The sequence below is a fragment of the Helicoverpa zea genome, chromosome 2 (genome assembly GCF_022581195.2).
Source record: "Helicoverpa zea isolate HzStark_Cry1AcR chromosome 2, ilHelZeax1.1, whole genome shotgun sequence".
Classification (NCBI taxonomy): domain Eukaryota; kingdom Metazoa; phylum Arthropoda; class Insecta; order Lepidoptera; family Noctuidae; genus Helicoverpa; species Helicoverpa zea.
Window position 1 is genome coordinate 13,142,540 of NC_061453.1, and position 27,814 is coordinate 13,170,353.

At 35.9% G+C, this 27,814-nt stretch overlaps 1 protein-coding gene across 1 annotated transcript; it reads right to left on the reverse strand.

Annotated features, from left to right (window-relative positions):
- Positions 1 to 6,128: 6,128 nt before the first annotated feature.
- Positions 6,129 to 7,303, reverse strand: LOC124640200. The gene is made up of 3 exons (XM_047177870.1): positions 7,205 to 7,303; positions 6,883 to 7,008; positions 6,129 to 6,454 (listed from the first exon to the last, which is right to left on the reverse strand). The coding sequence occupies exons 2-3, from the start codon at positions 7,005 to 7,007 to the stop codon at positions 6,169 to 6,171; spliced, it is 411 nt and encodes a 136-aa protein (XP_047033826.1). The 5' UTR covers position 7,008; positions 7,205 to 7,303; the 3' UTR covers positions 6,129 to 6,168.
- Positions 7,304 to 27,814: the final 20,511 nt, after the last annotated feature.

Genomic DNA, 27,814 nt, shown 5'->3' on the forward strand with positions numbered 1-27,814 from the left:
ATAAACGATTTTGACTTTGACTTTGACTTTGACTTTAAGGTACATTTTAGAAGTGGGCTGGCGACTACCAACTGCCGATTGCACAGGCAGCGACTACATGAGTTACTTTTTACTAATAATCCAGACATGTTCCTTTACCGATTCTGAACCACTTTTTTGTGCACACCTTAAAAAAATATCCTGTATAATATTGCTTAGTTGTTTAAAAATATTACGTGTCTTGTTTTATATACACGGTTTGGTTTTATGATTGCTAGAAGGGTGTGTTGGGCTAATTAGAGGGAACGTTTGCGCTTGTTTCAAATGTTGGATGTTTTGTTGTGGTGTTTATGAGCATGTTGTCATTTTAATGATGTTTGTCTTGAAGAAGCTAGTATACTTTAAAGACGAAGGGTTCAAGAGTGTAAACAGCATATAAAGGTGACAAAAAGACAATCCTACCCTCTTGCTCTTACCTCAATATTTATTGGGGTAGATGTAACATGTTCCGTATATCTCTCAATTATATAATTTCTTTATTTTTAGATAAGACCCAAGTCACTCTCACAACACTTTACAATCTCTGCTATGCATTATACGTTTTATACAGTATGTTGTTAAGACTAAGACAAAACTCCATTTTTGAAGTCGGTTAAAAATCCAATGACCTACTCTACTATCTCACCGAAAGAATAAAATTTTATAAAAGGTGTCATAAATTAAAATGCACAATTCATATCCAAAGAAAGAATAAGGAGGGTAGAATAAACAAAATCTCGTTAAGGTGTCCAATGCCCCTTGTGGGATTAGAATAATTTTCTCCTTTGTTATGAAATGTTATTTGTAAGCTACTTTCTTTATAACCAAGACAATTCTGAACTTGGAATTGTATTTGGATACAAGTTTTTAATCTTAGAGATTTGAGTTGAAAATTGGTCACAATATTCCAAAACTGTAAAGAATAATTAACAATATTTTCAAAATTATCGTGATCCCCTCAAAATACACGAAGAGAGTTGCTACCTAATTGCTACCATCTGCCATTAGTTGCAATTGCTACCCTCCTGGTTTTGAAGATATCAGTATCTAGAGGTTAAAGCTGATAATATAAGGATGGATATCAGCAGTCAATTAGCATTTTTTTTTCATGTTAAAACTGATGTCTGTACTCCAATTTCTGACTAAAGGGCTCATGACAAACTTACGACCAGTTTCAGCGTGAATTCATACGCGTGTAGACCGCAGTTAAACGGGTTTGTCCTAATGCGATTTGGTCGCACTATTTTGAACTAGCCTCAACCGGTAGATCGTAACCGTCAGGACAAATTAATTTACACGGAAAGTGGGGCTATGCTACAGAATACCCCAATTTTTGTACAAAATTTTTTTTCTGAAGAACCTGTAATTTTCATGAAAAAATATTTACCTTTAGAAACATTCAGAAAGAAAATCGTCTGAAAATCTATCAATAAATTGACAGATTTCTAGCTCAATGCCTTTCGTATACAACAAAAATCCATTTCCTTCAATCAGGCTTACTACTACAGAATACCAAGTAGATAAAGTTACATTTTCACATCGTAAAATTAGGCTGGATTGGCAGTCTAGGTTATCCGAAAAAACATACTCCATTCCAAAGTGGGGCCGAAATATGAGCCAATAAAAAACCTCATTCAATGAATGTTGTAGAATGTTGAAGTACAACAATTTCGCACAACCCTGCTGTTGGACATTGATTGATGTTCCCAGTTGTTAACATCGTTCTACGATCTCGATAAGGTTGTTACTCGAGAGTTTTTAGATTATGTTTCGTTTTTTCTCTCCGCGAGGAAATTGCATGCATGACAGTTTTTTTGTATGGCCATTTTGATGTCAGAGTGCTTTTTATACGTACATTAAACAAATTGTTTGGAGAGAAAAAATAAATCGTTTGCCATCCCGTTTTTATTTGGTTTCTTTTGCGGGATTCAAGATTCAGGATCTTTGCTTCCATTTGTCAAATGGTCATCAGTAGGCAAGTTTTTAGTGGTTTGTGAAATTCTGTGTTGTCTTGTATAAAATTATCAACATTTTGTAATTTAAACTCGATCAAATATTTTATTCAAACTAAATAAAACAAACTTTATATTCTATTTATTTTCTCACTACTAGATATATTTATTTAGGGCGCTCTAACACTCCGCAGCTATAAAACAAACAAGAGACCCGATAGAGGTTCCAGCGGTTTTAAATCTTAAGTGCTGGCAAATTAATCGAATTCCACATAGTAGAGAAATGTTCCGCGGAAAATTCCTAGAGATTTTTCCCTTACATACACTTTGGGCTTTGAGGAGGAATTTCAGGGTCCTTTATTACCTTCCCTCTGACGAGCTGTTTACGACCTTACTCCCTGGTAACTTACGTGCAAATCTGCACAATATTACGGTACAAAGTTTTGGTTTTTATTTTTTAAAAGCCATGGGTTTATGGGGATTTTTATGCGGTTATATTATAACGTAAACATAATAATCCCCAGGGTTATGTTGTAAAATGGGTTTAGTATTACTTAAGGGGTTTACAAGAAACTTTGTTGTATAGATAGTTATTTTATTATGACGTGTTGTTTATCCTGTATTACATTAACAGTATGGATATGAGGTCAAACTGGGAACTACAACGGCAACATCTATATGTTACACAAATTACCTATGAAAAGAATCTACAAACACATTAACAGGCAACATTGATGAAAAGGACCTCAGTATTGAAAGGCTAAAAAACACTTGAAGGAAGGTTGTAAAGTCGTTCGATCACAAAGCGTAAAGGCTAAATAAGTACTGACATAAGCCCACAAGGATCGTCTCGAACACACCTTAATCCGTTTTCCTCAATAGACTTATAACACGCGTTGGAGACAAAGAAACTGATACTACATTCTGTTTTGTTAAGTTTTTCTTAGGGATTTATTTTGTAGAACAATGTTTTTGGGTTCTATTTTCCTTGTAAGAATATTTCAGGCCAGGTTTTTGGCTAATGATTGAGATTTTCAGATTTAGTTAGTAAGTCAATAAGATATTAAGTGTAATAAAATATATCACTCGTAAACCTTATTTTAAACCCTCTATTAGTGTGTGGCCCACTAGAAGCGGTCAGTTCGAATTTTCAAGCAGTTTTGACCTTTATATGGGTGATTGGGGTTCGAAAAGTGCTGATTTATAACCAGAGCTGGGACTCAGTCTAGTTCCGGGTCGCACCATTATGCTGAGCGGGGGCCGTATTGCGCTCTTTAAGACGCATATTTTCCCCTTCTATTATTATTTCTGTATATGTCTAATTTTAAATGACTTTTTTTTTAATTTATTTTCTTTGTTTCTTTCTATTTATCAGCTTTATCTGGATAAGCATTTTTGAGTTTAGAGTTCATGAAAAAGATTCATACCTTTATAATGTTTAATAAAGTATAGGTTTCCACTTTCTGAAAACCACCTCTATATAAAATTCACCTTTTTATTACATTAAAACTAGAAGGCTACCTTAAAATAAATTTCTAAAATTCTTCTAAAAAGTTCACGTGTAAGAAATTTAACATGTAAATTGCATGGGGCCACGAAAACCGCGTTATGCATCTCTGGGGAACATACGTGTTGTGCAAGAAATATTGCACCTACTAGGTAAGGTCAGAATTTGTTAGACAAATTCCCCTTTTGCTCTTGTTTTTGGTAATAATTAACGAAAGGTATGTGTGATGTGGAGTTGGTTACGTAAGTTTTATACTTTGATGGAATATTTATAAGTATTAGTAGTAAGTAAGTATTTGTTTGTAAGATGGATAAAAAAGGAAAATGGCAATGCTTGCATCTTATAAATATTTTTTCAGAAGACTTTATTTTTGCTTGGACGAAAAGTAAAAAAAAAAATAATTACCATTTTTTATTGACACAATAAAAAATCGAAATGTGGTGCTTAATTATCCTATGTATCTTGCTCGGAGTACTTAGGTATTTAGGTCTTATATTTTTTTACCTATCTGATTTATATGTTGGTAAGACAAAACAAGAGGAAATAATTACCAAATGAACGAAAAAACTGAGTACAAAGCCACACTTACCTAAAACGTTCACTTACCTAAATCTGAACACAGCCAAAATAAACGCCATTCAATAAAACTGTTCGCGCCTGTCCCAGTACATTCGGGCACACAAGTGTTGAGGCCGCTTCCTTCACCTATAATCGAATCCCTTTGTTGTAACAAAAAATCCTTACTCAATTTCCAAGGAAAACCTTTGAAGTTTAAGTTGAGTTTTTTTTCCCTTTGTACACATACGCCGTTTGAAGAGTTGGTATTTTTTTTTCTTAACTTTTTTTTCCTTTCCTAATAATCGTCTTTGCTTGATGGATTGCGATCTTTTTATTGCGTTATATTAATCAAGATTTGGTGGGATTTGCACCTTTGATATTTTTGTTTGAAAATTGAGATTGGTTTTCTTTATAATTATTGTGGTGTTTATGAAGCGTCAATTTTGAATAATAATGGCACTGGCTTATTCCAAGCAGGTGTACCGTCTGAGTACAAGTAATATTTTAAGCCCATTAACATTCTCTAGTCTCAGACTTTGTGAATCCCATTTTTGAAAATGGGTCCCCATAGTTTCATCTCAGCTCTTCTTCATGGGACCCACGTTTTGAAACCTTGCAGCTAGCCTGAGTTTTCATTTCAGCCTATGAAGGCCTATTTGACAATATGTTTGTTCTTTCTTAACATTTGCTGTTCCTTTATATTCTCTATTAATACAATTTACATAAACAACTTAATACTATTTAAGTGAAATCCAAACATAAAACTTAAAACAAATTTATTTCACAGTTATCCAAGTTTGCGGGTAAAACCAAGTGCTATATAAATGCCTTCAACTCAAATGAAGACTTAAGACTCCACGGAATTCCGTATAAGAAGCTTATATGATTAATTTTCTTAGAGTTCTCCGTTTTGTGCAGTCAGTCACACCGGTTGTGAATTCTTGAATTTATTTACAAGCAATTTGCAACCTTAAAGTCGATGTTAAGAAGCTGATATTCGCTTGAAAGCAGATGATTGAATAACAGTGTTTGTGTTGATGGGTATATTTCAGTAAAAGCTTGTTAAATGATTTTAAGATGATAATCAGAAAATGTAAACAGTTGTAATTTACTTCTTAATTTAAATCGAACTTTACAAAATACACATAATTATAAATCGCTTGGTTAACCGGAACATCAGGTTAGACTGGATCGGCATCCAGTCTAACCTGAACCTGAACCCCAAAGTAGTTGGGAAAAGGCTAGGCAGATGGAATGGATGATGGATGGATTTATTTTTTCAATATCTGTTAAACAATCGTTTCAATATCTATCTATACTTATAATAAATCTGGTGGAGAGGTCAATTCTGTACATTGAATATATTTCCAAAATAACTATCCTATAATTTACTAATCCTATACTTATTAATACTAAACCAAACGCTATTCTGTGTGTATTTTTGACACTTGTAGCACTTTTAGGTAAAATCAGTTTTTCAACCAAAACTTTGATACTTTCCTATAATACATATACCACTGGATAGCTCTCGCCGAGACGCTTCTTTTGACACCACTCGCGTTACGATATCTTATACGAAACGTCAAAAAATCCCCTGCCCACCCACCCGGTGTGTACAGGGCAGGTAAACTTTGCCTCAAGGTCATGTTGTGCAAATCGCGTTTTTGATGAAATTTGTTTCGAGATAGCTTGCAGTGGATTGTACAAAAAGTTTTTGTTCTGTCAAAACACTTGTACACTCGTACCGGAGCGTGTCAGTTGTCACCGCAAATCTAATTTAAGATAAGTATAATGGATTAGTAGATAATCACTTGATAGTATATAATATTTTGGCATTTACAAGCTTGATTTCAATCGATTAGCAAAATAAATATCATTATCATTTAGGTGTTTAGGTATCCTATAGTTATCACACTGATGTATATGGATATAGGCTCGTTTTCCTCGTACCGACGCAAACACTATTCAATGTAATTTGATGAAATATGGCAGTAAGTAATTGTAATACTTACCTATCACAAGAATATCATATAGAGAATAGGTTTCCTCAGAAAGCGGTTGAAACTAGTAATTTAAATTAAAATAATACAACGTTTATATATGACGATAAACTTTACTGCTACTAGTTAGGATTTAGAATTCGGCAATTGTGATTTGTGGTCTGTCGGGTCCGAGGTCGGCGCCGGTGGTGTCGTATCCCCACAGCTCGATGCGGTAGTGCAAGCCGCGGCCGCGTGCCGACACCAGCACGACGGTGATGTCGTTGGTGCCCAGTCCGCCAACGAAGGCCGGCGCCCCCCCCTGCGGCACGCCCTGCTCCGTGATGATGACGGCGTTCACCTGGTACATGCTGCCCAGCGTGTAGCGCAGCCTCTTCGTGATCACATAATCCGGCTGTGCTACACTCGTGGTAGTCCCTCTGAAACATACAGTATGTACCATCAGTCCGCCAAACATTCCCGATATTATGTACTCACCGCTCTATATTGTAAGTAGCTGTCCAATATCACATGAACTAAAACAATACACTGTGAACGTAATACAGATACCATCTACCTCTGCTTCTACTTGTCTATTAACCAGGTCCTCACAAGAAGAGTGATAGCTACAGTATCATACTGTTAGGATACGACTGTTTAACACCTTTGAAGCAGCCGGTTAGTCCGCGAGCAACCCTAGTGGAGTGTAGGCGGGACTCAGGCTCACCTCACCTCGAGTCAGTGTCCTGGCTGGCTGTGCACTCTACTCACATCACCTCGAGCCAGTCTCCCGGCCGGGTGTGCACTCTACTCACCTCACCTCGAGCCAGTCTCTCGGCCGAGGGTGCACGCTACTGACGCTACTCACAATGTCATGAGCCAGTCTCCAGGCTGCACGGCGCCGACGACGGTGGGCGCGTTAGTCGGCACGGCCGCCGCGTGCACGCAGCTCGCCAGTGCCGCTAACAGCGCGACCAGGATACAGCTCTTCATGCTGAAAATTTACGGCATTACTATAAAACAGTTCAGATGATCGCTTGGAAATGAAGCCTTCGCAGAGGCAGCTCGCACTTTACTACAAATCATATTGTCTTCTTAAAGGATAAATAAATAAAATAACACCCCGTCGTTTTTGCGTCGGGGGTTAAAAAAGAAAGAATTGGTTAGAAATAATAAATTAAATCACTCACATTGTTAGCGTATGATGAATTGTTACTCTTGATTATGTACAAAATCCGCTTAGTCAGTGTATAAGTAGTAGCCGATCCATAATTGATAAGATAAAACAGTTCTGTTAATGAATCACTAAGTATTCAGATAAACAAAAACACAATTTTTAGGGTTCCGTACCCAAAGGGTAAAACGGGACCCTATTGTTTTCGCTCCACTGTCCGCCCGTCCGTCCGTCTGTCACCAGGCTGTATCTCATGAACCGTGATAGTTAGAGAGTTGAAATTTTCACAGATCATGTATTTCTGTTGCCGCTATAACAACAAATACTGTTTAGGGACACACATGTAAGTATGTATGGCAGAGTGCAAGGCAAGCAAAAACTTGTGTGAGCGTGAAGTATGCGAGGCACGGATAGTTACTGCGCACTGGTCCGAGTGAACGGTTCTATCTGAGGGTTTACGGCAAATATATCCGGTATCCTAACACCGTGTTTCACTCAACCCCCTGCGCCCCACGACCAGAAGAGGCAGTGCTCAATTAGGGATCCCACCTAACTACGATTCCTAAAGTCCCTACAACTGAAAACTAGAATCAAATAAATATTTTGGGGGACTCCCATACAACAAACGTGATTTTTTTGCATATTAATATGTATATATATATATCTAGACACACGGCAGTGTGTCCGCCAAGTTCGAGCAAAAAAAGCGACACACCGGCCGTGGGTTATATTACACGAACCATTTCGGGCCAAATTCGACCCCCCTATAACTCAAAATCTATTTTATTTACGCATATCAAATTTCTAGTATCTGTTGAGACCCCCTCACTTATCTAAAATACAAAATTTCATTAATATATCTTTTGTAGGTCTTGAGATATTGACGTCAGAAAATCGCTATTTTTACTATACACTCACTGACTGACTGACTCACTCATCAAAAACCTAGACCACTTCCAATGGTCGTATTGACTTGAAATTTGGCATGGAGGTAGGTCTTTATGTCAAGGTAAAGGGAAAAATCTGAAAATGGCCAAGTGTGAGTCAGTTTCAAAATAATGAAGGTGTTTTATACCCGGTGTAAATTTATACCCCTAAGGAACTAAAACGAACTAAAGGACAATGGGCGATTCCGGTCCAAATGTCCACCACGAACGAGACCTATATGGCTAGATTGCCCGTTCAATATGGAACATTTTTTGTTATGAAAGTAAAAAAAAATATAATGCCAGAAAAAAGTTATAGCAAAATCAAATAAAACATTTTATAGATTTTTTCAATTTCATTTTTGCAATTATTTTTCGGGATGTTCGATTTTCGCACTTTCTGTAACTTCTGACGAAATAGAATTGTTCATTATTAGAGAGAAGATACCACCAGTTACATCGAACTTTCTTAGATCCAGGAACCGCTGAGTATATCCAAGCACTTCTGGCGCCTCAATTGGTTAGTGATTCGTACATCCATCGGACAAAAAATATGGGCTGTTTATATGCAAATGTGTCTTAGTTTTAGACTTATCTTAGTTTTAGATAAAGTGCGTAAATGGAAGTGGAATAAAATAAAAAATGATAAGTAATGATAACATACAAAAACTACCGAAAATTAAGAATACATTTTTGGCTATAACTTTTTTTTGGCATTGTTTTTTTTTACTTTCTTTTTTTTTTTTTTTTTTTTCTCTTTATTTATTATTAGGGACTTTTACACTTATGTGTATGTCAGTCCCATCATACCATATAACAAGATTCCTTAACTAAAGCGTAACCTAGAAAACATAAATACTTTGTATGCTGATTCTGAATTAGGATCAGAAAGTATATCATGGAATACACCCACATTATAACTATTTAAATTTAAATCTTTAAATAACTCAGCTCTTTCAGACTGAAACCTGGAACACTCCGTCAACAAGTGTACTGCATCTTCCGGCGTTGCACATACGTCACAGTTTGGTGAAGCCGTTCTTTTCATTAAAAATCCAAACTTGTTGAGTGGGATGTGTCCTGATCGCAATCTGTGAGCGATTACAACCAGCCGCCTACTTAACGTAGTGTTGCAAAACCATGGTACATGAGGAGGCTCCAATACCATAGATTTATACCATATCCCTTTCGACTTAGATCTTTCGTTAAAATATTCTTTCCAAAGTTCATAACATTTGTTTCTGTATTTAGGTAGCAGTTCCATAAAATAGGTCCCCATATCTATTTCTATACCCTCCTCTATTCCCAATTTTGCCAAACGGTCAGCCTCCTCATTACCATGTAAGCCTATATGCGATGGAACCCATTGCAATCTCAGATCAAACCCCCTAGTGGTAAGCTTTTGTATCTTAGAAAGAATACCATATGCTATCGATGCACCTCTGCAACCAGAGGCGCATCGAGCTATATGTTGTAATGCGCTTTTACTGTCTACACAAATCACTGTTTTTCTTTTATCATTGTTGTGAATATATACCAGCGCTTCTAAGATTGCAAAAAGTTCCAAGGACATAACTGACACAGGGTTCATTATTTTAAAACAATTATTTTCCGGTTTTTGAGGATCATAGTAAGCCGCACCATTGCCCTTAGCGCTTTTAGACCCATCCGTGTAGATAATAGAATATTCTTCATACTTTTCTCTTAGTTCCTTTATCGTTTCTGTTTTCATTAAGTTGTATTCGTAGTCTTTTTTCGGTTTTTTTAAGGCATCCAAATTAACTTTAATTATGTTTAGAGTATTAATGTTAGTGACCCATGTTTCTAAGGTAAACATTTCCAAAATAGGCGACGAGCTTATACTCTCTTCCTGGACTTCTGTAAAAACATCAATTAGCAACGGAAGTTTCTTATTTAACCAATACCTACTCTCTCTCAACGCATTTAGTTCTGATAATAGCTTGGTAGTTACATTATCCGACAAAGACCGTGCCTTTAAACTATATTTGACCGCTAACCACCGTCTCCTTATATGCAGTGGAGGAACACAGAGCTCGCATTCCATGACATGAATGGGAGTGCTTCTTATAAAACCCCCCACTAATCTCAACGCTTGATTCTGCACTTTGACTAATTTGTAAATATTTGTCTCTGAACTATTATCATACAAAAAACAACCGTAGTCTAGTCTACTCCTAATTAAAGCTATATATAGCCTACGCAAGTGAATCTGATGTACCCCCCAGGCAGAACCCGTAAGAATTTTAAGAATATTAATAAGTTTCTGAACCCTTTCGATACTCTCATTGATGTGCTTACCCCAGCGCAATGTCTTGTCCAGCCAAACCCCCAAGTATTTGTAGGTAAATACTAACTCAAGTTCACAATTATTTAGGACTAGCTGCATTTGTTGTCGCCTGTATCCCCTACTGAAAATACAATACTTAGATTTACTAGTAGAAACTTCTAATCCTAATTCATCTAATAGGACCACAAAGACTTTTAGTGCATTTTGGATTTTAGCCTGAGCCTCTAAAATATTGTTGTAAGTTGTATATAGTACAAAGTCATCGGCGTACTGACAAATAAACACATCACTGATTTCCCGACAAAACCTGTAAGTAGCTATATTGAACAGTAATGGCGACAAAGGGTCTCCTTGAGCTAATCCCTTTCCTGTTGATCTGATCATATCAGCTCCCCTTGCGGATTCATCAGCCACTTTAAGACGACGCTGACTCAAAAAGTTCCATAAGTATTTGCATATACTTTTACCGACATCAAAGCTATCTAGAATGCATAATAACTTTTCAATTAATACATTATTGTACGCACCCTTAATGTCTAAAAAGCAAGCAACTGTCGAGCAATTATTTGAGAAGCCTATCTGAATTTGGGTCACCAAGCGTGTTAAGCAATCAAGACTAGACTGCCCCCGTCTAAAACCCGTTGCATACGGCGAGAGAATCTGTTTCTTTTCAAAGTACCATTCTAATCTTTTTGCCAACATAGCATGGAAAATTTTACATGTACAAGATATCAATGATATAGGCCTTGGTTTATTATTACTATTTGGACCCTGTCCCGATTTTGAAATAGCTATAACTCTTATATCACGCCATTGGTCTGGAACATTGCTGGTTTTTAGTATAATATTGTAAATTTTGAGTAGATACAACTTCCCAATCGATGGTAGATGTGAAATCATAGAGTATGTAATTTTATCTTCTCCTGGAGCCGTATCCTTCTTTTTTAAACAGTGTATCATTTCTTGGTATGTAAAGTCTGATTCTAACAATATATTTTCGGACTTAAAAAATGGCCTAGAAGGTATGACATAATCAGGTGCCAGATCACACAGCATTCCTTTCCTTAGTTCCTGCGAGCAGTGAGCCCTGGCTCTCTTGTAACCTTTTACCCATCTCAAACGGTTCCACATGTCAGATGCTGATACCTTATGATCAATGCTATTACAAAATTGACGATAATCGGTTGATTTAGCCGTTTGGATAGCTTGCTTCGCTTGTCGTACTTTTTCTTCAAGGATTGAGAGATTGGCTGGGGTAGGATTTCTCCTAAAATTACCTAGAGCTAATCTACGTTCACTAACTAACCTAGAGATAGACGGACTCCAATATCCTTTCGGTCTAAAATTGCTGTTCGGATTACTACAAACTTTAATAAAAGGAATATTAGCATTTGCTGCTTTATTTATTTGCTCAATAAAGTTATCATACAAGTCTTGAACCACGTTGTCGTCAGAAGGTAACGATAATCTATCAAGTAAAAATTCTTTGTAACCTTTCCAGTCAGCTAATTTGTAATTTCGCTTTTTATTTATATACACCTCTTCATTATGTTTGACTTTAATTTTGATAAATAAGTGGTCACTCCCCAGATTTTCATTAGTAACGTGCCAGTCCAAGTTAATCGCCACATCCACCGATGCAAATGTAACATCAGGTGATGAGCTTTGTAAAACACCATTTACTAATTTGAGTCTAGTGGGTTGTCCATTATTAAGCGAAGTGAAACCACTCTAACGCCGCTTCAAAAATTTGTTTGCCCCTGCTATCATTTCTGTACGACCAGTTTGCGTGGTGGGCATTGAAGTCTCCAGCTATCAAACAATTTTTGGGAAACAACGAGAAAATATTGTCCCAGTCTGATTGGGTAGTATGTACCGAGCCAGGACAGTAAATTAATATGATATATCGAATGCAGCTGTAATTATTAATCTTTATGCCTATTACCTCGATGCCTGAATTAGTTATTCTTGTTTGAACTTCTTCAACACTTAATGAATAATGTGTTATTATAGCTACTCCACCGTACGAATCTCCTCTATCGCGCCTGAAGATATTATATTGATTAAAATTAAGACATACCTGTTCTCCCAACCATGTTTCGCTAATCAACGCTATATGTACCTTTTCTTGAAAAAATAAACACTTTAACTCCTCAAATTTAGGTTTTAAGCTCTGTGCATTCCACTGCATTATGTTTAAGTTGATATCTTTACGTAAACAAGCCATGTAAGGTGGACATAATTGTGCTAATAACATCAGATTCCTTGACTAACTTCCAAATATACTGTAGACATTCTTCAAATATAAAACTAAATACTAATTTCACTTTAACAACAAAATTACAGTCAGATTTTGCAATTTCTTTCAGTCTCTGTAACAACTTTTTAAAATTCATTTTATGTTTTACGGACTCATCTTTACTTCTACTGTTTTCCGGTTGTATTGGTAGTACTTCTCTATAGTCCTGTGGTATATTACAACGCTGCTTTGTTTTTTTCTTCTTTTTATTTTGTTTCTTTAATGGTTCCCCCAAAATTACAGATTCCGATGATTCTTCCGTGCTTTGTTCTCCTGATTCCTCGATGTCTACCACTGCTGTGTCAATTTCCATATCACGCATATTATTTTGTGTCTGTGTTACTAATACATCTCTATACGATCTCTTCTCATTCCTTGTCACATCTTTGTTATATGTACTTTCCTCAATATGTTGACATCCGACTTGCCCAGTTTGTTGTTCTCTATAAATGGATAAAGCCTTCCTATACGTATAATTGTTCTCACACATAATGTTTCTTAGGCATTTCTCTTTTATAAAAACCGGACATGATTTATCTAACGCCATATGTGAACCTTTACAATTAATGCACTTGAAGTTGGTAATCTCGCAATTGCTATGATTTTGTCCACATTTTGGACAACGGATTACCTTTGTTGGACATGCCTTTAATAGATGGCCAAAGCGCCAGCATCCGGAGCATTGTGTGACAGGAAACTTATAAGGTTCGACTTTAAATTTACACCCATACATATTGACATAAGCGGGTAATGTTGAACTTTTAATACATATACGTACAGCTTCACTATCCACCCATTCTCTTGAAATATTGAGTCGCTTTAATCTTCTTACCGTCACAATCTCGTACTCGCATTCTATACTTTTCAGAATTTCTTCCTCCTTTATATCTAAATCTATTTGTCTCACGACAGCATAGGAAAGGCTTACTTCATCCACAAATTGACACCTATAACCTAGGCTAATCAATTTTTGGCACTTAATAAGATTCTCAGCATTTTCTCTGTCTTCAAACTCCAATATCGCTTTGTACGCATTTTTATATTGAATTTTTGTAATATTTTTAATATTTTCGGCTCTTAACAACTTGGCCAATCCAAATTGTTTCGGTAATATAGTTTCTTTCCCTGTAATGCTAACAATATTACTCAAGCCTTGTAAGTTTTTCTCAGCACTTCTACTATCAAATTTACTTATTGACCTTCTTGCTACTTTTTTACTTCTAACTGTTATGAACCCATCATCTTCTTCTACAATTTCCTCACTATCTCTTCTTTTTGTCTTTTCTGGCCCCCTCCGGTTCTCAATCGACAAACTGGTACTCTCTGCCATTGCATTTACGATAACTAGTTGTCCACCTTCGTTCCGTATTTCTTCCTCCAAGGAATCATTTCCACTCAACTCATAATTACTAATAGCCTGCTCATCAGCCATTATCAGTCACCATTTGGATAATTATAACAAGCGGGTAGTTACAAAAGTTAGCAACAAAATCGCGAACAGTTTATAATGCGTGCGCTCGTCTCAGCGTCTCGCGCGGCACTGTTGTTTTACTTTCTTAGTAAAAGTTACTGTAAATTAAGTGGACTATTTAATTATATAGGTCTCGTTCGTGGTGGACATTTGGACCAAACTTCATACATTCTTGCCCAATCTCCTTTATCTATATTTATATAATATATCTTCGAATGGTCGTACCGATCCGAAATTCGTTACAAAGGTTTGTATTTAGTCAAAGTAAAGTAAAAATCTGAAAACGGCCAAGTGTGAGTCACTTTCGAAAATAACGAATGTGTAACTTTGATCCACGAACATAATATATGATAACATGTCATGTCAGTCAGTTGGTAAATCTAGTCCATTTAGTTAATCTAGTTCATTTCTTTGTAAGAAGCATAGTGCATATTCAAAAATCTGAAAGATAGTATAAATGAGACATTTCCTTAACTAACTTAATCATAAGAAAAAAAAATAATAATAAACAACCTTACAAAAATAAATGAAATCCCACCCAAAACAAAGATGTGAAAGGTTGCCAAGTTCGATAATATGGGAATGCTTCGCCTATAAAAGAAGTGAGATCTGAATAAATACCAAGTTCCATACAAATACATCAGTTAAAAATAGTTACTTTTTAATGATGTTACTTGGCAAGTTTTAATAGAAAATTATATACTTGATTCATTGCGTTTAGTAGGTTTATAACAAGGTGTGTGAAAACTTGCCAAGTAACATCATTAAAAAGTAACTATTTTTAACTGAGGTATTTGTATGGAACTTGGTATTTATTCAGATCTCACTTCTTTTATAGGCGAAGCATTCCCATATTATCGAACTTGGCAACCTTTCACATCTTTGTTTTGGGTGGGTATATATTTATCGAAATCGAGCAAAAAAATCATAATATACGTAATGTATATCTATACTTATAACTAGCTTCTGCCCGCGACTTCGTACGCGGATCCTGTCCCTTATGCCAGCGACTACGGGGTCAGCAAAATCAAAGATCTGAATAGTCGCAATAGACGTGAACATAGGGAAAAAAGTAGTGATTCTAATTAGTCCGCATTTAAGTTGTGTGTGGCAAAAATATTACGTAAAAAAACATTAAATAGATGACAAAGTCCTGGTGACTTAGTGGAATTCGTGGTGGTTTAGTGGGTAGAGAACCAATCTCTTAAGTATGAGCGTGCGTCTTTAATTCCAGGTCTGGCAAGTGCCTGCCAATGCAACTTTTCTAAGTTCGTATGTACTTTCTACGTATATTTTGGATACCAATGACCGTTATTTGGAGGGGATGTTAAACTGTAGGTTCCGACTGTCATTGAACATTCCATTCTTGGCAGTCGTTATGGGTAGTCAGAAGCCAGTAAGTCTTACCAAGGGGTGTTAGGTTGAGCGGGTAACCGGGTTGTGGAGGTCAGATAGGCAGTCGCTCCTTGTAAAACACTGGTACTCAGTTGCATCGTGACTGGAAGTCGACCCTAACATAATTGGGACAAAGGCTCTTGAGATAATAGCGACTTGAGATAATAATAATGAGATATAGGCACCGCAGGACATCTGAGGCTGATGACGGGGAGTAGCGACCCCGCGGGGCTATATATACTGAGTTCTCCAGGGAGTGTATAGTGTCCCCCATCTCCGGCCGGTCGGAGTGAACCATGACGGGGGTAGGTCTCACGCCTCTGGCTTGGCTTGGCCGTCCAGAGTGGAGTCGCTAGAGCAGGATTAGTAGCCCTGCTCGGAGGGTAGGTGCCTCATGGTAAGCACAGGGAGCGCTGTTGCCCTCTTGTTGTTATTCAGTGACTGGTTCCCGGGGGCCCAGTAAGTGAGGTGGCGAGTCTTCACCTGCCGTTTTTACATGTACCTTTTACATTGTCATCCACTAACATCCCATCACAATAGCCCAAGTAGTTTTCCTCCATAGTTAGCAATATTTTAGCACAGAACCGGGGATTGTCTTTTTTTTAACGACGTCCACCGGGGATTGTCCTTGGATTCATTTCTATAGTGTATAAAGGGATAATCGTCGGTTTTGTGTCACCATTTCATTAAAGTTGTCTCAAAAGGACTTCAGCGTGTTGGCTTCGGCCCCACGTTTGCCTCCCAAAAATTCGGAACTCTGTAGTCCCGAGGTCTGGAAGAGACATACAAAATAATAATGAGATATAACGCAACAAAGTTAGAGAGTGGAGGCTCGTCTAGGTATGTAAAATTTGTACTAAGCAGTGACTTAACACGAAAATCAAGCGTTGTTGTATCTTCGTTATTATTTGTTTGTGTGAGAGAGAAAAGAAAAATGCGTCAATAGAGAGTGCTTATCAGATTGAACCACTTTTGCTAAAACGTCATATCTTCATATGCTTCATATAGTCTAGCAGGGCTCCTGGAGTTCCGCATCAGGTGTTTTACATCTTCAATTTTTATAAGTCAACAGAGAGTGCTTATCAGATTGAACAACTTTTGCTAAAACGTCATACCTCTATATGCTATAGTCTGGCTGGGCCCCTGGAGTTCCACATCAGATGTTTTAGATCTTCAATTTGTATAAGTCAATAGAAAGTGCTTATCAAATTGAACAACTTTTCATCAGGTGTTCCAGATCTTAAAAATTATTATCTCAGCTGAAAATGCTCATCAAATGAAACAATTTTTGCCACGGCACCATATTTGTATCTCTTATAGTTTTATTGGTCTGTTGGAGTTCTGCATCAGGTCTTCAAGTTTCGAAGATAAATTATAGCCTATATGTTGACCAGGCTTAATACTAATACAACAAAGAAAAAATCATTGAAATCCGTTCAGTAGTTCGGAAGATTAGCGTGTACAAACAAACAGACATACAGACATACAGACAGAATTTTTTTTTTGGATTTGTGCTCCATTACTGTTTCTAAACCCCACCCAATTATTATTTTTTTAATATATTCAATGTACAGACACAGTTTTTTTACAGATTTATTATACATATGTATAGATAAATCTGTATAGAGGTAAATTCTGTACATTGAATATATTTCCAAAATAACTAATAGGGGGTGATTAGTGATCGATACTGATGCCAAAAATTCAATCAGTAAAATTTTTGTCAGTCTGTCTGTCTGTCTGTCTGTCTGTATGTATGTTCGTTATGGAAACAAAAACTACTCGACGGATTTTAATGAAACTTGGTACAATAATTCTTCATACTCCTGGACAGGTTATAGGATACCTTTCAACACGCTACGATCAATAGGAGCAGAGCAGTGAAGGAAAATGTTGGGAAAACGGGACAAGTAACTCCATTTTTTATGCTTCCGTCGCGTCTGCAGCCTTAATGGTTAAAGCTACACAGAAACCATGTATGACGGAAATGTACTCCTTAAAATTATATAAAAAGTACTTTGACAGTATATGTCTATCTTTTATGGTTGGCTCAGAATAACACGTTTTACTCTCGATAGCTTAGAAGTTCGGAGCTTTCTGATTACATTTGTCTACTATTACGAAGTCCGAATCAAACGCGGACGAAGTCGCTGGCAGAAGCTAGTCTGTTAATATTTTATTAAACACTGAGCTGCATAAAAAGGACATCAACTCAAACTTTCTACAATGAAAATGAACTATAATATCTTACAACAAACACTTCAAAACACTCAACCCCATCTTAAAAGGGGAATATACAAAAACTAAAAAGTCCAGTGTCTCAAACATAACAGTAAAGAACTGCAAAAAAACGAGTTTCACTAAGCACTGTAAGTTTTTAACGGTTGCACAAAAAGAACAAAATATTAATTAGCATCGCGGTCACGGAATGCATTAAAAAGATTGCGAGGCTTGCTGAATTCATTTGAATTTAAGGCGGACTTTAAGATTTTTTGTGTTCTTTATGATCTTTTTTAATGTGCACTACGAATTAAGAAAAGGGATACCTACAACATACATCGTCGACTTATGATAATTATGGATTATAGGAATGCTAACCTAAAAAGCCTTATGCCTATTTTCACCAACAAATACCTAAATTAAGGGATCCCCTAAGAGCATTTACGGAACACTTAATAAGAATTTCGTTTTCACCAAAGTTTAGGTATCCCTTATTCATAGTTATTTAAATCAAAATTGGGAAAGCCCTTATTCTAAGTGGCACTTAGATTAAGAGATTGTTGGTGAAAATGGGCATTAATGTCATAGTTTTCTCTCATGAGTTTGAGGATTGACTGTGAGATTGTATTGTAACAAAAAAGCTTTAAATAAAAAACTTTTTTACAAAAAAATTAAACCGACTTCCCAAAACACTAAAAAGCAAAAAAAAACTATTTTTAGGTGCATCGGCCTAGAATTCGGTGTATAATGGATGTTACTAAGTTAATTTTGCCACCGACTTCTAGGCCGATGCACCTAAAAATAGTTTTTTTTTGCTTTTTAGTGTTTTGGGAAGTCGGTTTAATTTTTTTGTAAAAAAGTTTTTTATTTAAAGCTTTTCAGTGATACGTATAGTTGTCACTATCCATACAAGTGGGAAGTTCTCATCAATACAAAGAATATAAGTCCAAATACGAGGTATTTTACATATTCAGTTGTCGAGTTCCCTCGACTTTCTCTGGTCTCCATCATCAGGCCAGCTTCAAACCTTCACTGTTGCAAAGGTCTTGTCAATACAAATAATTTAAGCCCAAACACGAGGTAGTTTACATATTCAGTTGTCGAGTTCCCTCGACCCTCTCTGGTTTCCATCATCAGATCAGCTCCAAATCTTCACTGTTGAATAGTGCTTTTAGGCGTACACCTGAGTATCAAGTTTTTGCCCTATGTATGCCTACAACTTTCGAAGGTTGCCCTCGATTTCTCAGGGTTTCCATCATCAGATCCTGACCTGATGACTATGGGACCAACTGGCAGCTATTCCGAGTCGAACAAAAAAAGAATCACGTAAATCGGTCCATAAACCTCGGAGTAATCGATGTACATACATAGAAAAAAAAAAAAAAAAAAAAAACATACCGGCCGAATTGATAACCTCCTCCTTTTTGGGAAGTCGGTTAAAAATGGCACTAACGGCTAGAGCCGACGGCATAATTATCTAGGTACCTAATATTGTCAACCAACAGACTTCGGGTTTTTTAAAGTTTACTAGAACCCATAATATAATCACATCCTTGATTGATCAACCCTAGCCGGTTTGTAACCACCCTTATCTGTTGTTTATCTAGTAATTTTCAAGAGAATAACAGAAGACTTGTGATAAGATACCGGCAATTTCTCTATACCGTTTCTGAGAAATCTCTCAATTATAAAAGCTGAATAATGTCTTGCTTCAACTCCTTGATTTCTAAAGCTATATAACAGCTAAGCATAGCTTATTCTATATCCACAGTCCACATGGTTGATCTTAGAAAGTTCCAGACGTATTTGCTGAATCTCTATGCAAAACAATACGTATGTTAGGGTCGAGTTAGGTCGACGAAACCTGTCGTCATTTGCATCTCTCAAGATGAGCGGTTTGTTTTATTTTATATCTTCATTTTGTGCTTCTAAATTTTGTAAATGCTGGTTTGTGTTTTGTTGACGTTTGGGTAGGAATGTGTTTAAGTTGATTGCTTTGTCTGTTTTGAAAGAAACAATGTTATTTAATATAAGTAAAATAAATAATATTATTACATTTTTCCTTACAGTCAATCCATGGTATGATAATTGAAACTGCTGTTATCAAGAAGTGTTTATGAATCTAAACTGTACTCATACTTTTTTTAATTCAGAAAACGGTGTACTAAAGACAGTAGTTAGCACTTTATCGTTTCAAGTCTCAAATACTGAAACAGTTTTATTGGTACACAGTCAAAGCTACTTTTTACACAGGTGTGAGAAGAAGTTCCTTGAGGACGCGAGTAGAACTGCGGGAAACAGCTAGTATAAAATAAAATACTATCAAGTCAATTGAAACCAAACCAAACACTATCATATTTGTATACTTACACACACAACTCTTGAAACTGAAAACGGTGCTACTCAACAGTAACTGCACTAACTTTCTCCTTACATGAGCGCAGTACATTAAAATATGTTTCTCTATAATACTTTTATCGTAGCCAACAGACTCCGTTTACTTTGGAACTTGCAGTCGTTTGGGGTAGAAAGAACAGAATTATGATACTAGTGTTTTTGGTCGGTTTTACTCGTAAACACGGAAATTTTTTATACGGGAAATTGCTTATGTGTTATAGTAAACGAGTTAGGTTTGTTAGGCTTGAAGACGTTGGTTTATTATACTTTTTTAAAAATAAACATTTATAAAAAACTATTACCAATAAATTCTAAGAAAGTGACATTAATGGTCATACATCATACTTTTTCATTTAATTAATTTTAGACAACATTTTTTTTTTCTTTAACGAACATACGCATTAAAAATTTTGGTCATAGTATAATTTTTCACGGGCTTAAACTATGTTTATTACGATCAAATTAAAATATATTTTTTCTTAGTTTCTTCATCATAATTACATATTTTTGCTTAATGACACGTAAGTAAAAAGCGTACCTAATATTCAAGGATAATTTTAATGGAACTTCAAGCAGCTTAAGTAAAATATATTATCTTTAAAGTTGGAATTAAGTATGGCACTATTAATGTAATTTACTACCAAGTGTCCCTCTTAAAAGAATTTTTAATGTACTTGAAAATTTAAATATGTATGCTCAAGTGAGTTCGGGTCCAAATAGTATTTTTTGTGGTGAATAATAACTTTCAAAAACCATTATGGTTTATTAAAAATAAGGTATGATAATTAAATCACAACGTAATATAATAAATGAGAAAGTTTGCAAGGATGTATGTGTGTTTGCCACTCTTTTACAGTAAAACAGCTGAACCGATTGATATGAAATGAGATATAGAGGAACGTGGTACCCTGAGGAGGCAAAGTAACCTATACCCAGGTTACTTTTTATTCAGACCCCTAAGGCATTATGAGGTGTTCAAAGCCGTGGGGAACAAGTACGACAAAATATATTATTTTACCAATCTCATAGGTATTCCAAAGTTTTCTTGCCCTATCCAACTGTCTTTTAATAAATTCCTCATTCAATAACCATTCTGCCAAAATCAGACGACTCAATCTTCGGTTCCCTATTCATCAATACTTGGAAATAAATCCCTCACACACACATGCAAAGACACCTGCATTGTTCCGAGTCTATCAATTAATATTCTTTACGTAACAAAGGAGTATCGGAGAGTGGTATTGATGGAACAGCTCTTCGGAACTGTTCCTGATAAGGATGGTTCCTGATACTTTGACTTATGTTTCTTTTTTGTTTTCGACGTGAATGTAGTTTTGTTGATTGTGTTATGTTTGAGTTTGGTTGTCATGTGTTTTTGGCTATTGTAATTAATTTATTTGAGAGGGTCATGTACTACATATATTAACATGCTAGAGGTAATTTATAAAACTCAATTCTTAAAGGCATAGCTATCTTTTTTTTAAGCTCAAAAGAAACTTTCAGAAAACCAAACAGTATTTTGTTATTTTACAGTTCATGGTTGAGAATGTAAAAAACTTTTCTTGGTTCTTCTATTGATTTGGTATAATTTCTAGGAATTTTCAATTATGTGCAAGTTTTCACAACTACTGCAATGCTCCATGAAAAGATCATTTGCAAAGACCGACCAGATCTTACTGTAAAATTGTAACCGTTTCTCGGCCACTTCCCACGAAGCAATCGGTATTTCGATACGCTTCAAAAACACAAAGACTGCTTCTCATTTTTCCACTCCCTTTTAGAAAACATCAACAGACGCTTTTTTTGTTTCCATTTTCAAAAAAACAATCCGACGACTGTCGTTTGTTTATTTTTTGTCTCAAATGGAAATAAACCAGGATTTGTATTGTGATTGTGTAATTGAGACATTGTGGGTCTTGATTATCATTATCCTGATGTCCAGTCAAGCTATTTTTAGAAGAAAGTACTTGGACAGTTTTAGGTCGATAAAGCACTTCGTATTTTGGTACTACTGATCTACTTGTAAAGGAAGGCTCATCCTACGTTGACGTAAATATACCATGGTTCATACAGTAAGGTTTTTCTTCGTTACTATTTATCTTAATTTAGCACCATGCTTGCTTAGATCGATAAAACAACAAAGGTATCGACATCGATATTAAATGTAATATTTATCGATTTCAGCTTTTATTTAGTGTGAAAGTAGGTATATATTGAGTATCCATGTTATATTCAGAAAAATATCAATATCATACAAAAGCCACAATGCTAAACAACGAGTCTTAGATTTTAAAATTCCAAAATAAAAGCGCTGTTAAATGAAATTGGAGCGTTCAAACAAAAGGGGTAAAAATTAAAAAGTTTTCGAACAAAAAATCTGAACAAGATTTTAATTTTATATTGAGGCAAGATAATAAGAAAGTGGTGGAGTTTACCAGTGAAACTTGAAAATGTTTTCTGTTGTGTACTTTTAATAAACATACTTTGCTTTTACCCACAAAGTACTAGCAGTGTTTTAGCGCATTTCCTCGCATTTTTTAAAGTATTCCTATTTATATTATTTTACTCCTGGTATTATGCGTAAGTTTTTAAGGATATTTTCACTCTTTCACGTTAAAACTACTTGGCTTAGATCAAAATTACCAGGATAACATATAGGCGACATTTTATCCATAGATGGGAAGTTCCCTAGAGTCCAGGGTGGAACCGCGGCCGGGCGAAAGCTAGTTATGAAAATCTCAACTGTACGAAGGATAGAAAGTGGATGGGTGATGAAATAAGTCTATCAAACAGTTTAAAAGAAGTTATATAACATTAAACTTTTAATTTGAATAGTCCCATCAAAGAAATTCAGATAAAAACACTTACTTCGGAAACAGCTCCGAACATTAACATCCTTCAACACTTCTAGAATATTCTAGATAAACAGTTCAGTATTCTCCTCGCATCATACGTCAGTTCAACGACCTTTAGACATGTACTCGTAAGCCGGAGCGACACCGTTCCATTCGCGTTACATGCTTCAATGCAGCGCAGCTATGATCGAGATAGTTGCGTACTGCAGTTTATGTTTTAACTAGCTTTTGCTAGTGGTTTCACTCACATCCCATTGGAACTTTTTCATCAACCTGAATAAAAAGTAGCCCACAGCTTGCAGAATAAATGAGCTATGTAACTCTGTGAGATTTTTTCAAATCGGACCAGTGGCAAGCAAGCAAACTCTTCAGCTTTATAATATAAGTATAGACTAGCTTCTGCCAGTGGTTTTACCCGCATCCCGTGGGAACTTGTACCACTAACCTGTATATAATATTGCCTATAGCCTAGCTTGATAATTGGGTTATCAAACACTGAAAGAATGCCTAGCAAGCAAGCAAACTCTTCAACTTTATGAAGGGCTAGGTTCTGCGAACTGTTTCACCCGCGTCCCGTGGGAACTTCCAGCACGAACCTGGATAAAAAGTCGATAATTGGGCTATCTAACACTGGAAAAAAAACTGGACCAGTAGTTCCTAAGATTAACATGTTCAACCAAACAAACACACTCATCAGCTCTATAATATTAGTAGATATAGATAGGTAAATGGTGTTCCAATTTTAATGAGCATCGCGTCTTCATTTGTTAAGCGTGGGTATGTAGGTTGAGAGATTTTGTACTCTTTTGCTTGAGGTATTTTATGAAACTCCTTTGCATTTATTTGTTGCTTGCAGTTTGATAAATTTAATTCCTTCGGTAAGTTTATGTAATTAGGTTGTTAATACACTGTTTTGCAGAGTACTCTTTAAGCTTATATGTATGATTTTTCAGACTTATCTACTGACTGAAAGTGAAAATGTACAAAATTTGATAAGCATAATTAAATAAATGTTTTGGTAGTTCTATATTGCCCACGCAGACAAAGTCGCGGACAGCAGCTAGTGATTATATATTTTTGTAACCTTTAATTTTAAGACCCTTATACGTAGTCGCAGAAAATAAAAAGCAGAAAGTTATTTTCTTTTAGAAACTAGGTATAATATTATCTTCAATAGCCTAAAACTTGTGCCGTTTGCTGCTGTTAATATAATATAACAAAGGTCGGATGGCGGTCGATTCGTCAATTCCGATAGTCAGTAATTAATTTGGTTAACCTAGAAGCCGAGACTAGCATCGTTCCCCCAATTAGAATGCAAGACGGACCAATTACATCGTTCAACTATATAGGTACCTAAACTGTGTTTTCGGATTTCAACAGCACCTAGTAGTTTTTTTTTTCTAGGCATTTAGATTCTGACAAAAAAAAAAACATGGTTGCATTTATGAAACATCTCACCATTTAAAAAAATCCCGATATAAAAGTAAGTTATGCCCTTCCTCAGCATCTAGACTATTCTTGTAAAAAATTGCGAATCAAATTGGTTTAGTAATTTTGGCGTGAAAGCTCCACAGACACACAGACATTTCAGGCAGACATTTATTTTTAGTAAGGTTCTGGATATTAGAAACAGCACCCTCTTTTCGTGTTTTGCAAATAAATATTTCTTCTAAATTCAAAAGTTTAGCAAAAGAAAACAATAAAATATTCACCATCTACAGAATATCGCAAACATAATTTCTAGTTCACTGCTAATAAAATCCAAAGTACAATATCCTCAACGAATATAAACTAAGAATCTTCATCTCAATACATTCATGTAAACGTTTCGTATCGTATAATTTATAAATTCATGTTGAATATCATGCTATTTTGTACGAAACTCTACTTAATAAAATATCTGATCTGATAAATATTCTCAAATGGTTTATGTGAATACTCTTGTTCTGGGGTAAATTACAGTCTGTTATATAAAAACATTTAACAACTTTATGCAAAATTTAGATTCTCGAAGAACCTATGAAAAACGAAAATTGGCATAATCACGTGGTGGTGATTTCTAAAAGTTCTGCAAACATTTAAAGAAAACAAAAAAAAAATAAACAGAATTGTATTCTAGAAATTAATTTAGCATTATACTATGTCCCAAAAAAATAAATAAAGCACAAACATCATTTAAAGCAGTGGTTCTTAACCTTTTTGACATGAGGGACCACTTTAACTAAATTTTGTCTTGCCGGGGACCACCTCATCGGTTTAGCTAAATTAGCACTCATTTCTTTATTATTTATTTAAAAAAAAACTGAATTTTTGGGTCAGTTCTACTCAAAGCTAAACGCATGTCGGCAGTTGTGTAGGTAAGCAAATGCAAATAAAGAAAATCTTGCCTATGTAGTTTCCAAATGCGCGAGCGAAGCGAGCGCGAAATTTTGATCGGACTTAAAACAAAAATTACGTAAAATTTAGCCCTAACGTACTTAACGTTTTGTTTGTTGACAAATGCAAAAATAAGGGCCATAATATAGTTTCTGAATACGCGAGCGAAGCGAGCGCGAAATTTTTATCGGACTTAAACCAAATATTGCGTAAAATGTAGCCCAAACGTACTTAACTTTTTGTTTGTTGACAAATGCAAAAATAAGGGCATATAGTTTCTGAATACGCTAGCGAAGCGAGCGCGAAATTTTAATTATTTTTTAAGACTCAAAACCAAAATTACGTAAAATGTAGCCCAAACATACATTTTCATGAATGGGGGGACTAGGTACGACACACCCGATATGCGTCCGTGCGAAAACCCCCGCTCGCAATTATAAGTCGATAAAAATTAAGTTAGATAACGTATAGCAACGTCGCGAAGCTAAGCTTCGCGGACCACTTGGAAAGCCTCCAGGGACCACCAGTGGTCCGCGGACCACCGGTTAAGAACCACTGATTTAAAGAATCACAAAAACATAAAAATCTATAAGATATACACATATAGCACAGAAATGTACAAAGTAATCTATTTATTAAAAACCAATATATCTTGGCTATGGCTTTATAAAAAAAAATGACTGTACCACATAATATTTTACAGGTAGGTAAATTACCAGTTTTTTTTAAAAAAAAACCCTAAAATAATACCGATGAAATTCCCACTTCCCTATTATTTTCCCTCTAATTTGAAAAAGGTTAATTTAAAGCCAATAAGAAAATATTTATTGCTTGTGGTTTGAACGCGAAATTAAAACATAAAGTTTGCCTGTATACAAGTTTGTAAAGTTATCAAAGTCAGTTGAAGTCAAAGTAAGGTGTAGCTAGGTAATTGGTTTCACGGGTCGCGTGTAATTTGAAAAGGTTTTATAATCACTGTATTTTATTTAATAAACAATGATATAATATTCCTGTATATGAAATTTTTTTCATCTTAATTTTGGTACAACTGTTGTTCTCAATCGGTCACTTAGAAAACAGTGCATTTCATCATGTGCCCACCATTCGCGCCATCACCATTTTATACTTTTCCCACGATATCACCCGCGTCCTGTGGGAACTACTGCCCGTATTCCGGGATAAAATATTGCCTATGTTGCTTGTAAAGAGCGTAGCTTTTCAACAATGAAATAATTTTTCAAATCAGTTCAGTAGTTTCTGAGCCAAACAGGGAACAAACGATGTTTTTTTATTACATCAGTAAAAAGTCGTGGTGGCCTAGTGGGTAAAGGACCAACCTCTCAAATATGACGGCGCGGGTTCGATCCCAGGTCAGGCAAGTACCAATGCAACTTTTCTAAGTTTGTACGTACTTTCTAAGTATATCTTAGACACCATTGGCTGTGTTTCGGATGGCACGTTAAACTGTAGGTCCCGGCTGTCATTGAACATCCTTGGCAGTCGCTACGGGTAGTCAGAAGCCAGTAAGTCTGACACCAGTCTAACCAAGGGGTATCGGGTTGCCCGGGTAACTGGGTTGAGGAGGTCAGATAGGCAGTCGCTTCTTGTAAAACACTGGTACTCAGCTGAATCCGGTTAGACTGGAAGCCGACCCCAACATGATTGGGAAAAAAGGCTCGGAGGATGATGAGTATTAAGTTAATCTTTCTTTACGAGGAAAACAAGTAAACTTAATCAGTACGCGTCTTAAATAAAAACACTACTCCAATCTAAGTAAAATACTGATTCAGCTAAATCGAATTCGGTTTTGCCAACAGAAAAATGGTGCCAAATGCACTACAAATCATTGCAGACAAAAACCGGTCAAGTGCATTTAAATAAATTATACTGGAGATGCGCTCTAAGATGAAAGTGCAGTGCTCTGAGAAATATTTAGTTCTGATTTATAGCTTTGCATTTTATTGCAGCGTGACTGTTATACGGTGCTGGGTGGAATTTTAACCAGTGATGTAGAAAGAGGGGTGTTATGTATTTGACCGTTATATGTGTATGTGTGTCTGTTGCTTAGTAGGTCTTAAACGGGAGATCGATTTACCAATTTATTCGTTGATAGCAGAATTTTAACCATTTTCATTGGGGTTGATTTTATTTGAAGGTCCATGAACTTATGTGTGTTACACAAATTGCGTGAAGTATTTTTTTTTAAGAAAGATTTTTTGCCATCCCTTTTTATTTTTCATTTAAAGTAACGAACGGAAAATAACTACAATTCCGTCGGTCTTCTAGCTAGTGAACATTCATATAACAAAACGAAATCATCTTCTATTTACCAAATCTTCAAAAATCAACGTTATTTATTTTCATTTTTCTGCGCATATT